The sequence below is a fragment of the Leuresthes tenuis genome, unplaced genomic scaffold (assembly GCF_036924035.1).
Source record: "Leuresthes tenuis unplaced genomic scaffold, fLeuTen1.0.hap1 SCAF_7, whole genome shotgun sequence".
NCBI classification, from domain to species: Eukaryota; Metazoa; Chordata; class Actinopteri; order Atheriniformes; family Atherinopsidae; genus Leuresthes; species Leuresthes tenuis.
This window is the reverse complement of record NW_027325361.1, coordinates 23,524,821-23,537,192: the sequence shown is the minus strand read 5'-3', so window position 1 is coordinate 23,537,192 and position 12,372 is coordinate 23,524,821. Positions and strand designations below refer to the sequence as shown.

The following is a 12,372-nucleotide window of genomic DNA, read 5'->3' as shown; positions in this document are numbered from 1 at the left end:
AGTGCAAAAGAAAAGGAATTCCTAATCAGCATTAGCCATAACATATCCACTGTTGACCACCCTCCTCCAGGCTGTAATCAGTAAAACTGCAGCCATCCTGGATTCTGGACCATCTTAAAAAACAGCCTCATATCCTTCCGTGGGTCATGAAGGGAAGGATGTGGTGGCAGTGAGGATAAAGAATGTGTCTTTTCTGCTGACAGATGTCCTGTGCAGCAGGCTTTCAGGGCACTGACCCCATGTACGGTTTTAGGCATTGCCTGCACACATCACCGAGTATATTCTTTGTGGATTGCAACCGCATAAGCAAAGTCAACCGATGCTGCCCTTTGTTCACCCTTCAGAGTTTCAAGTTCAGTGACATTGGCCTCTACAGCTGCAGACAGATGTTTGCAGGGTTCTGCTTGTCCAACAATTGCCTGTAAAACGCTGTAACCTACATATCTGCAGTACAGTTACTGACACTTTTAGTGGCGTGCATGGAGTTGGATTCACTTCCCAAGAGGATGGAATTTAATTCTCTGTCAGGTAGAAAGTTTAGAAAATGAAAAAGTCATGAGATCAAAGAAAGAAAAAAAAAAGAGAAAAATTCTTAAATTTGCCCATCCTTCAACAATGTTTGCAGTCTTTACAAAACCCTGACAACCCTGTATTTTGAAGTGCTTTATTACAGCTCCTTTGCAAACACTGGCTTCGAGCTGCAGCTAAATATAACAGCGATGAGAGTCACAACAGCAATGTTGCCCACAGTCAATCAAAACAATAGCTTGGAAACGGCTAAAACACCAGAGAAGAAGAAAACTACACAACGCTCTGATTATAATTGTTTTTGGGTTTGTAAGTACATGCGTCTCTTTTTATATATTTTATATTTGACTCGATCCATTGGTCATACAAAAATGGAGCTTGAAAATAGATTCTGTAGAAAACTAGATGTTTGACCGTTTCTATTCATGTTACTTTGAACTCTGACTACTCTTCTGGATTTGAAAAAAATAAATAAATGCATCCGTCCAACTGACTTTCAAAAACTGCAAAATACTACAGGCCGACTACAGAGTGCCTGATCACATTTAACTCCACTTATTCTTTCTTCAGATAAGTTCAGAACTTTATTTGGGCATTTTTTAAAGAATAACTGGCCATCGATATGATAGCGATCCTGCTTTTGAAATCCCAGTAAAGACATAAATCCAGTTGGTCACTGGCCCATTAAGAATGTCTGAATATGAAAAAAATACCACAGATTAGGCTGAAGTGAGGCGACGGTGTTTCAGTGGCTGTGATCGTGTTTTGCAGAACAGCCCGTCTGCTGCTGCCATAAGGTCCAGAACAACAACTAAGAATTACTGTATGTGCATTTATCTATTTGTATTGCAGTGGCACAGTTTGCTATGCATGTTGGTATTTGACTATTTTCACAGGTTTGGGGGTTTTATTCAATCCAGATTCCAGGTATCGGTCGGGCTGCATGCCTGTGTTGATTATTTTCTCTGGTTTTGCCAATACTTCTACAAAATGTCTCTCAGTGTTTAGCGCACTGAGTTTATGTGTCATGAAATGTGCTATATTACTAGAACTGCCGTTACCGCTATAGGTAAAGTAGAAGCCGGCTGATACTGTACTTTGGAGTTGATGCAGGTCCAAACTTTTCTGTACAAAAACTGCAATACCTACATATCTGCTGATTTTCTTTGGAAACTGAAGTTAGAGATGGTTATATCAACAAGGGACCCAAGGACCTGTTTGACTCCAAGGCAATGAATTTTACAAACTAGTTAGAAAGCTACAGTGAGGGCACCGTCTGATTCTCCAATACTGTGAGAGGACTGTAAACAACTGAGTTAGGGTCACTCTGCTAAAGAAGCCATTTTCATATCTACCCAAACATCTTTTACTGGACAATGCTCTTCCAAGAGGAAACAATGTCATGTTGACACACGCCGTGCAATCTACACACCGTTACCTATCCGATATAACAGTTGGCTGATGTTTAACAGACGTTCTATCAGTCGGGCTACAATATTAAGTGCAACCGTGAAGTTTTTATAGTTCAGCTTAAAGAAGTGTTGACTCAACATTATGATCCAGTTGATGGATCTAGTTTATGCTACCGTGACACTGAAATCACCACACAGAAGGCTGTTTTTTTTTTTTTACTATCTGGCTTGGCCTCCCCAACACTTGACAAAATAATAACCCTCATGAATGTAGGGAATAATTCAGGACTGCTGTGTCGGACTTTTAATACATTTCTGAGTGAATGTGATCAAACTAAAGGAATTCCAAAGGACTGTCCAAATCTGGATAATGTTCTTTTAACTGTAGCACCGCACTATTTCTTACATTAACCTTTAACAGCGTTAAATAACAGCGTATAGAGCTCAATCTAAGAATGATAAATGCTCCACCTTCACAAAGACACTGATACAGCACCTCTTCCCTTGTATGCGCAGTCTATATACAGTGTGCAGGGCTTTTTTCTGCATAATCAAGAACTGATTAACATATTGTGGCCAATGCAGGCTTCAGTGTCATTTGTGACTGAACGGCTGACCTTCCAATTGGAAGATGACCACTCTGCCAACCCCCCCCCCCCCCCCCCCCCAAAGCACTGCTACATATCCATACCTCAATAAACTCACCGTTTGAATCCTTTGACTTTCCCGTGCTCTCTGAATCATCTTTGCTCTGGAGGTTGAGCAATCCTAAAGGCACTCAAATCTAGCCCTCAACGTTGCCACACAAAAGATTCAGTAATTGGTAAAACCTGTTTACCTGCAGGTGATTTATCACAGTGTGTAATAACAGAGACATTTCTGCTGTGTGCCTGGCACTGGTTCTTAAAGAGCCAGCAATATTTTTTCCATATAAAGTTTGATCCTGGCAGAGGAAACATGTGTATGAGCCGCAGGCCCAGATGGCTTGTGTAAAACAAGATTATTTAAGTTTATTGAGACTAAGGACTTTAAGTCCATGAGGACCTTGAGCATAACTTGAGCTATGAGTGGAATCTTAAGAATTTTAATTAGATCCAGGCTATTTTTTTTTAACCGATACTCCGAACCTGTCATCAAACTGTGGGCCCGTTTTTCTTTATTATATTTCACTGCAGTGAGTCGTAAAAAGAAAAAATGTAAAAAAAAAAAAAAAATGCAGAAAATACAGCTGTGAGAGCGCAGCCAAGAAAATTATTAATTAAGGGAGAGGAAGGCTTGTTAATGCTGCAGACGTTTGTGCCAAGGAAAAGTGAACTGTGGGCACACGGCTCACACTCAAACTGGATTTCACAGGCCCATCTTAGGACACTTTAAATCTTCCGTGACCGAAATGAAGGCAGTCGTTTGAGACTTAAAAACAAAACTTTCCATAGATTCTGCCACGTGATATGATCGAACACTATGAAGTGAGAATTACTTTAACATCCATTCATTGTACGACTGGTTTATGTCTGAGCTCCTCACAGAACCACAGTAAATGCAGGGTTTAACGCCCTCATATACCTCTCTGAGTTCAGGCATGACACACATGTGCTGTTTTAAAACAGCACACACAGAGTAAAAAAAGCCTACATTAGGTTTATCTCAGTTTTAAAGCGCAGAGCTTGGCTCCCACTGTGTTTACAACTATGTCTGCTTCTTTAATGTCGGACAAACAATGGGAATAAGAGGCTTCAAACACTTTCTTTGTCGAGAAAGTGGGATGTGGGTCTACACTAGTACAGAGAGTAGTAGGTTTACTTACATCGTACATCTATAGCCATAATCTGAGTTGTGTTCCAAAGGAGCACAAATCACCAACTCTCACTTAATTCATCCCATCATTCCAACAGGCTTCAGGCTGTCATGGATAATTCACTACATTTGGAAAAATCAAACAAAGCTCCAACATTCCTCCCCTGCTCCTGGTACCACTGGCTTACCCTTCGAGCTGAAATTCAACCCAGCAATAGTGTGAGAAAGCAAATGTCCAGGTGAGATCAACCAACACGTGGCAAGTGTAAAGTCTCCTCAGTGACTTATTTTCTTTACGAGATGACTGAAAAAAGTCATTAGGTGCCAGATGGGGAGACTATGGAAGAACCATTAAATATTGTTTCAAAGGAATGTTTGAACATGAATATAAAGAGAAAGTAGAAAAAGGAGCAAACATCTTACCATCTGATGAGAAAGAAAAAAAAAAAAGGTCCACTTCTGGAGTACAGATCTGTCACTCAGTGACAAAACATTAACAATTCAATGCTGTCACAATCAAACCAAAGAACTGCAGCCCGCCTGGGCAGTGGTTCACCCTTTACTGTAAAGCAATGCAACCCTCCCACTCGATCTTACACGACTAAAAATGGCCAAAACTGTTTGCGAAACCCGTGGTAACAGGTTGGTTCCAGGTGTATTTCCGCGAGCCCATATGGTTGAGTTTCGACCCTCTGTCATGAACTTTGGACCCCTTTTTTTTGCCAACACAGAAATGACTAACAAAATTCAGCGGCCCGTAACGAACAGGTGCTGGGATTTCACTGTGTCAACTCAACACGCAAGGTCTTCTGTAGTAAATCATTACACGGTCAACAGAGAGGTGAGGTTATAGGATTTCAGAGGCACTCTCCTTCTTAATGGAACTGCATACATATTGTAGCTGATAAGACCTACTTAACAAAGTCATGGCATAAAAGAATTACAAGCCACAGAGGATGTTCTGTTTTCTGTTTTTGTTCTGTGGACGTACACATGGCTCATTATTGAGCCAAAATGTGCCAAATGACCAGACTGTTTTGACCATGTGTCAAACAACTTTTACAGCCCTTTAAGGAGACAGCGACCGCTCTCTTTGTGGAGGAACTACATTTCCAAACACTTGTATGGACGGAACGAGTGTGGGCTACTGTCACAGTAACGCTGTCCGAGCCTGTACTTTGATAAGGTTTGGCTAAATGATCACAAACCTGCCAGTGTGATAGGTTTTCAGTTGGCATGTTAACCTCATTCACCTTTTTTTTTTTTGCAGGGCAGCATGTATTACACCTGAGGCTGATGGAATTGTGATTAACTTTGCAAAAATGTACTCAGAAGTCAAAGTACTGGGTTAGCCTTCATCTTCTACATAAATTGCATTGCAACATTTCTTCTAGTACCGCCATAAAATCCCAAGACAATCCACACTTTAGCTGCTGAGGTGTGACAGTAAATTTCAAACTGACCAGACAACCTACAGACTGATACTCTGTTCCACTGGCATGGCTATAAACAACAGGTTCCTATCAGTGTTCTCACAGAACAAGACAGAGAGCCGAGTGTTTGCCATATTGAAATGAGTCTTTTATCAGCCTCACTCTTCCATATTTTATTTTAATCTCTTTATTTTAAGTCAGCGATTTGTACAGTTAGCTGTAATGTTTTAAAGGTCAGAACAGTCAGTCAAGTTAGATGAGAGCAACCTGTAAAATTCCCGTCCCAGCTATTCTCTGCAGTCACTGCCAAACAGGAGTCATGTTCATATGAATGGAATCACCAAAATGAAAAAACATCTTGAAGAGCCTGTGACGGTTGACGGGGATCTTCCTATTAGGGGAGATTAAGGAGTGGTTGATGTAATTGTAAACTGACAGCAAAATGGCCTTTTTTGATTAATATTCTTTCAGCATCTTTTTTTTACGGTCGTGAGCCTAAAATGTGAAACGATGAAATTGATTAGGTCATTTTTAATACGAAGGAAATGTTTTATACACCAGTGTTTGAAGCTGTGCAGCCAGCAAACTTGCACACAATGCCTCCATTCTTGACCACCTTTGACATTCTCGACCATCCTTGAGCCGCTCTCATTGATTTACCTTGGTTATGAGCAGTGGCTCCCGATGTTCCAGTCCCCCTCTGAGCGTAAACCCCCACGGTGCACCTCCCGAAAGAAAAACCTCCACCAGCTTCCAACTCTCTCCATCTCTGATCCTCTGATCCATATCTCCAGATTTCTGCATCACGTACCAAATGTTCTCGGCTTCTGCACGGCGCACATCATCTCTATATCCCCCAGCATCCATTGTACTGTTGCAAAAGAAAAGAAACGAGAGCATTGAAGCAAGTCCGCTCAGCAGATGATTATAAGTCCTTCATCTAGACCACGAGACGATTATGTTTCCCAAAGGAGCAGCATGGAATAGGTTCTCGTTCTGACCCATTCTCCACTGAACGGTGTCCAAAACAAGCTGCTGAGTGTGTTCTTTGCTTGTAAAATCCACTGAGATCACCTAAACAAACAGGCTTGTGGAGAGAAGCAGAAACACAGTAATCATATTTTTAAGAAAAGTTGCTAAAATGTTTACGTGTAAATACTTTTATCCTTCTGTTATCGTCTATATTCTATATTTTTCTTTTCTTTTCGCAATTTGCCAAGTCTTCTTTAGGCATAATAATTTATTATGGAAAATACGCAACAATAGAACATATCATAAATGGGTAAGCCTCTTGGACATGCAAATTCACGTTATATTGTGATAAATAGCACACTATTTTACCACGTGACACAGAAAAACAAAAGAAGGCTGATCACAGCCTGTCAGTGTTGAAGTGATATAAAAGGTTATATTATTCAAACATGGCTATAAAGAGAAAATGTCATCTGCAGTCACTTCTGGCATTTAGAAAAAGCACAAATATACATTTATTTTGGCAGGAATATAAATATCAGATGAGGATGTGACAGCACAAATAAAAAAGGGTGATTAAATTAAACCATTACCATTTGACTTTTAGGTGAACATTAATGAAACATCTTGACACAGTATTCAGTACATGCATGTAGCTCCCATCTTAAGAGTGGAGCATTAATGCAACAGTTCAGAGCAGTCATTTAAAATTCATCCCACATGTTTCATGATTAAATCGGGTAAAGCAAACATTTTGGTGGTCGCTTCACTGCTTTTTCTTGGACGCCTGAAGTTACGGAGCGCTTCATTTGAAACAAATCGGACACAAACTGAACATGTGAACGCTTGCCAGTCACTTCCCTCGTCATGGAAGATGTTTTGCCACCGTACATATATGGATTTACATGGTGTAAAGCGCAGCCATGTGTGACTAACTTAGGAAACCTGGAACACTAAGCAAACACCTGTTGTCATACTCCAGACGGGCTGATTCAAACTTAATGCTCTTACATGCTGGAGAATTAAACACATCATCACTGACGAGCAGCACAACGGAAAACATGCTCGGCTACACCAACAAATAAAGCAAAGTCAAACAGACCCCCCTTGTTAACACAGGTAACCCGTTTCAAGTTTAGAATAAACGCTACCATAAAACTGACTTGCCATGTCCATGAGTTCCAAGATAATAAAAAAGATCCCTAAACTCCCACCGGAAAGTCTGGACTTACCTGGAAACTCAAACTGTGGATAAACCGGTGAGCACGAGAGCTTCGTCGGGTGGCACGCAGCTATATCCCGGGTTTATGTTACACTTACTTCATGTTCTCCCAACAGGTTTTATTCTCAAAGTACCCACTCTTGAACCGTACGCCGATTCGGGCAGGAAGCCGACAATGTGACGAGTTTTAAACGCAACAGTTCAACCCGTACCCTACTTCATGATACAATGCCAAAACGAAACACTGACACACTCAGGAGAGTTTAAATTAGCTAAGCTAAACTAGCTCCATCCATGGACAACAGGGATAACAAGCGTAACACTAACGGCACAAGCGTGCCATCTACCGTTGGCTAACAAACAGAAGAAGCCTTTTGAGGGGAGCGCGTGCGTTTCCATGACAACTTTTTAACCTAAGGGTAGGTAATAGGATCAAATTCCACCGATTCGCGGAAGTAAGGGAGTTGGTAAACGTCACCAGATACCAAACTATCATCGACATATGAAACAATAACCACCATAAGAGGATCTCAAAGGGTTTATTTGACATTTTGGGGAAATTATTTAAAGTATGTTAAAGAACTGGGGGACCTGGCTTGGAATAGAGAGCGAAAATGGCCAAGTTGAAGAAGAAAGCGGGTCTGCTGTTGGTGGAAAGGAAGACAACAAACCGACAAATGTTTGTGAAAAGAAGCAGGTTCCTCTTAAAGATACTCAGCTTTTAGAAAAAGCCAAGGGTTTCAGGGGTGAGTTTTGACAAAGCGCAGCAGTAGAGTTGTAATGGTAGACTTTTTCGAATTTGCCCATTTCCCTTTGCTGGAAGACAAATTTAATTCCAGTGACGCTCATGATACCGCGGTTTCTTTGTAGGTTACATGTATACTTTTGCCAGCAGTGCCTCTCAGAAACTCTCTGAGTCTGTTGTTGGAACAGCCCAAACCCTAAAGAAAAGCGTGGAGGAGGGGAAACTAAATGAAATTATTGATAAGGTAATAACTTTCCCCTTCGTAGTTGAATGCACGTTCTTTTTGCTAAATTATTTTGAAATGTTTGAGTAAATGTTTTCTTCCCTCAGACCATATTGGGTGATTTCCAGAAAGAGCAACAGAAGTTTGTTCAGGAAAAAAAGGCAAAAGAAATTTGTAAGTATCTCAAGAATCCCAGAATTAGGTCTGGGACTATTTGTACAAACACTGTTTTTATTGTAGCTCTTCACCAAAACGTAACCAAATAAGAGTTAGATATTGAAAATGAGCTTAAAGTACAGACTCTAAACCTCAGTTGGAGTCCATTTACATCTAAGTTGAAGGAAGTATTTATCAATTAGGCCTCTTTCAATTTTTCAGACTGATTGGAGGAAAAAAATAGGGAGAAGGCTGTAATCCTAAGTGTACAACATGATCTGATCTGTAAAACACACAAAGGGAGTTTGATAGCGTGGGGATGCATGGATCCCAACAGGCACTGGGTCACTAGTGTTTAATGATGATGCAATGGAAGCCTCCAGGTGATTTCTCAAGTCTATAGGGGTACACTGCCAGAGCAGATGGGTCCAACTGGGGCAAAGTTATCAAACATGCTAGAGCACCCAAGAGTTTCTGAAAGTAACACTTTGTTGAGGACAAAACTAAGGGTGAAAAGACCCACCTATGGGCAAACAGCCCTTAAAAAAGGGAGGTTCGATACATTTAAAAAGCTGTCATTTTGAAACCTCTCATCCGCTTTCGATGCAAATATCTTCAAATTAAAGCTCACAGAGCTTTAAGCAAGTATTCATAATATACAGTACGGGTCAAAACATCTGGACACACCGACTCATTCAAATTGACTGGTTAGATGTGCTATTCCTTTTGACCCGTTCTCTATACACAAGTTTAACTTGAATACATTTTGGCTGATAAGTGAAATAACATAAATTGTGATAGTGTTCACACATTTCTGGTCCTTTTTATACTTTTATACTTACTCCTTCTAGGCGCTGCTGTGCCACCATGGGTTGGTTATGATGAGGAGGAGACTGTACACGAGCAGATTTTGGCCCTCTCAGCTGTACGTATCTTTATGAAATCACAATCTTTAACCCAACTATATCATTATATTGCCAAAGCAATTGTAGCTTGCGTTTGATTTCATATGATGGCAGGACAAAAGAAATTTTCTGCGAGACCCTCCTGCTGGTGTGCAATTCCACTTCGACTTCGAGCAAACGTATCCAGTCGCCATGGTGATGCTGGAGGAGGACGAGCTCCTCAGGAAGATGCGCTTCCATCTGGTCCCCAAAGAGTGCGAACGTTTGACTTGCATATTAACTTTGTTGCCCTGTGTTTTCATCTTGTGCATCCCAGCAATAAGAGCGCGTTTATTGTTTTATTTCATTGTTTATTGTATTTCGTGTTTTTCATTTTAGGGTGAAGGAGGAAATCTTCTGGAAGAATTACTTCTACCGCGTGTCTTTGATAAAACAGGCAGCTCAGCTCACGGCTCTGGCTGCACACCAGGCTGTGAAAACCGAAGCTCCTAATCAGAAAGGTGCAGTCAACTGAAACCCATCCAGTTCGGATAATTTCATCTGTATACACATCTTTAATGTATATATATCAGTCTAAAGTGCAATAAAAACAAAGAGTTATCGTTAGCAACTCTCTGAGTGGCTTTGGTTTTGTGATTTAATAAATATCACCTTGAAAGAGTATAAATGTCTCTACAAATACACTTGAAAGATGATGCCCCGATTTCCTTTACAGATGTGGTTAAGTGTCAGTTGTCCCCTGCCGTTCGTTGTCTCAAATCAAACGAGGTAATCCAATTGCCTTCAAAGTATGACATAGCCAAGAAGTTTCCTTATTAAGCAGCGAGTGGACTACATCTGACAATCTGACCTCCTTTTTGTGTCACATCAAGGATGAGGAGATCTCCATCAGCCCGCCGGCGGCCGAGTTCATAAGTGAGGCTTTTGACTCGTGCAAGATAAATCAGGACGAGCTACGCAAAGGAATGAAACAGCTGGTTTTGGACCAGAGGGAGCATCCAAACTCACAGCAGGGTAAGTGTTAGGGTTAACCTGGGTTATTATACGTTGGTGGACCTGTTTATTAGCGTTTAATCGGCTGGTTTTGTTCGTGTTGCAGAGGAGACAGCAGACTGGGAGAAAGAGTTACAGGACGAGCTTCGGGAATACGACGTCTTGGCTGATAGTGAGAACCAAGATGAAAACTGGGACAGAGAGATTGAAGAGATGCTAAAGGAGGACAGTTAGAGTGATAAAACAGACTCCCACACCTTTAAGGTCTGAAACATTGCAGTGTTTTACTACGCCACTGGTTTCTGAAAATGAACAGTTACAACAGTATATCATCAACTGACTCAGCAATGTTTGTTAAAGAGCAGTTTGATGGGTTTATACTGTTAGCTCACATTAGCTGCTATAAGCTACCAGTCAAACCAGACCAAGGAGGACTGTTACAGCAAAACCAGCGTTACCAGAGTTTCTCAAATGTGCAAAACTTTTGCTGCCTTTTCCTTTAAAGGTTACACAGGATCGCTGTCAAGGTACCTTTTAGGCACAAAAAGCATTTTAATGATTAAAAACCTGAGGTAAAGAAAACAAAAAGTAAAAGCTGTTTGTGACGAATGGACTTTTATGTGCCTTTATCACCCTTCAGACATCGGCATGAATCAATACCAGTGACATTTTCTTGGACTTCTGGGGGATTTCATGCAACTTGTAAACCAATGAAATATATATTTTTTTACTCCACAACTGCCTGAGCCAACTTTCTTTTTAAATATATACATGATGAAGCGTGTTTTGATATCACTTTACTAAATGGTGTTAAGTATTACTGGATATATTACTGAAAATTCAGAGGAGACATGCCATTCCAAACAAGCTATTTTTTTGGGGTTTATACCAGACGTATCTCTGAAAGAAAGTTCTAATGCCCATATTGTTTTTACTCTAATGCAAACTGCAGTACATGTGTCGTCATATTTTATTACATAATGAATAAAAAAATCCTTTTTCTCTGCTGCTGCCTCTATTTCATACACATCAATCTTGCATTTACGGAACATTTTCAGAGAAAAAAAGTTTAATCTGAACATCGTGTAACACTGTGGAACACATTTTCTTTTTCCATTAAACCTGCAACACTACATTTCATTCCTCCATGAGGGCTCTTTATTGCTGAACATGACAAGAAAAACACGACTTTCCCCCCCTATGTTCAACAGAACTGTATATTTCACTTTATACACAATAAAGACGGCCGTAAATTCTCTCAAGTCACATATCAGTTAAACAAGAAAATGCAGTTATATAAACAGTGGGAATGGCAAGATTTACGTGTTTCAACAAGTAAAAACAGGTCTGACACGTAGCTGCAGTATAGTGCAAGAAAACACAAAATACAGACACAAGTTAGTTTAAATGTATTCGTACAGTCCTGTGTGCAAGGTATATAATGCTAAATATTTTAACAGGCATTTTTCCAGTCAAGTGGCTTAAAGTGACAGTTTCAGCACATAAAGAACATTGTAATTGTTCTTCGTCATGCAGGCTCATTTGAGCTCTTCTTCTTTTCACAGCGCTAAATAGGTGGCTACATACTCTACAGGATCACACGTGGCCGTCACAGGCCTAAAAGGCTTGAGGCACATGATAAAATTATTTTTGTGCATGATTAACGCAGGTTTGTTCCCCAAGACTAACACTGATGATACTATTGTATGGACTGTGATTTATAGTAAACACTATAGCCCCATTTTATTAATATCAAAGTCATTAAATCTATTCTTATTGAGAGTAAGGTTAAAGCTGTATTTTGGTGTTTGTCCAGCAGCAACCAGCTGTTTCCAGCAGAAAAGCTTTGTTGGGCAAGTCAAATAATCCTGATTCAAATGGAGCATCTATCATACTGTTGGTTTGTTTTGGTGATATGAACTGTTGTTGCATCTGTCATTCAGTGAAATGTTATCATTGAATAAAAGATAAATAAGAGAGAGTCACAGT

At 40.3% G+C, this 12,372-nt stretch overlaps 2 protein-coding genes across 2 annotated transcripts in view; one reads left to right on the top strand and one right to left on the bottom strand.

Annotated features, from left to right (window-relative positions):
- shroom2a (shroom family member 2a) overlaps nucleotides 1-7,604 on the bottom strand; it is a 31,391-nt gene extending 23,787 nt beyond the window's left edge. Inside the window, exons 1-2 of the mRNA XM_072390041.1 lie at nucleotides 7,372-7,604; nucleotides 5,828-6,038 (exon numbers count right to left, since the gene is read on the bottom strand). Coding sequence (XP_072246142.1) covers nucleotides 5,828-6,034 — 207 coding nt within the window. The 5' untranslated portion in view covers nucleotides 6,035-6,038; nucleotides 7,372-7,604. The remainder of the gene's footprint in view (nucleotides 1-5,827; nucleotides 6,039-7,371) is intronic.
- Nucleotides 7,605-7,808: 204 nt separating this feature from the next.
- LOC140312271 (synapse-associated protein 1-like) lies at nucleotides 7,809-11,369 on the top strand. The gene is made up of 9 exons (XM_072390036.1): nucleotides 7,809-8,107; nucleotides 8,232-8,350; nucleotides 8,437-8,503; nucleotides 9,337-9,410; nucleotides 9,505-9,644; nucleotides 9,769-9,890; nucleotides 10,106-10,158; nucleotides 10,263-10,404; nucleotides 10,490-11,369. The coding sequence occupies exons 1-9, from the start codon at nucleotides 7,933-7,935 to the stop codon at nucleotides 10,615-10,617; spliced, it is 1,020 nt and encodes a 339-aa protein (XP_072246137.1). The 5' UTR covers nucleotides 7,809-7,932; the 3' UTR covers nucleotides 10,618-11,369.
- Nucleotides 11,370-12,372: the final 1,003 nt, after the last annotated feature.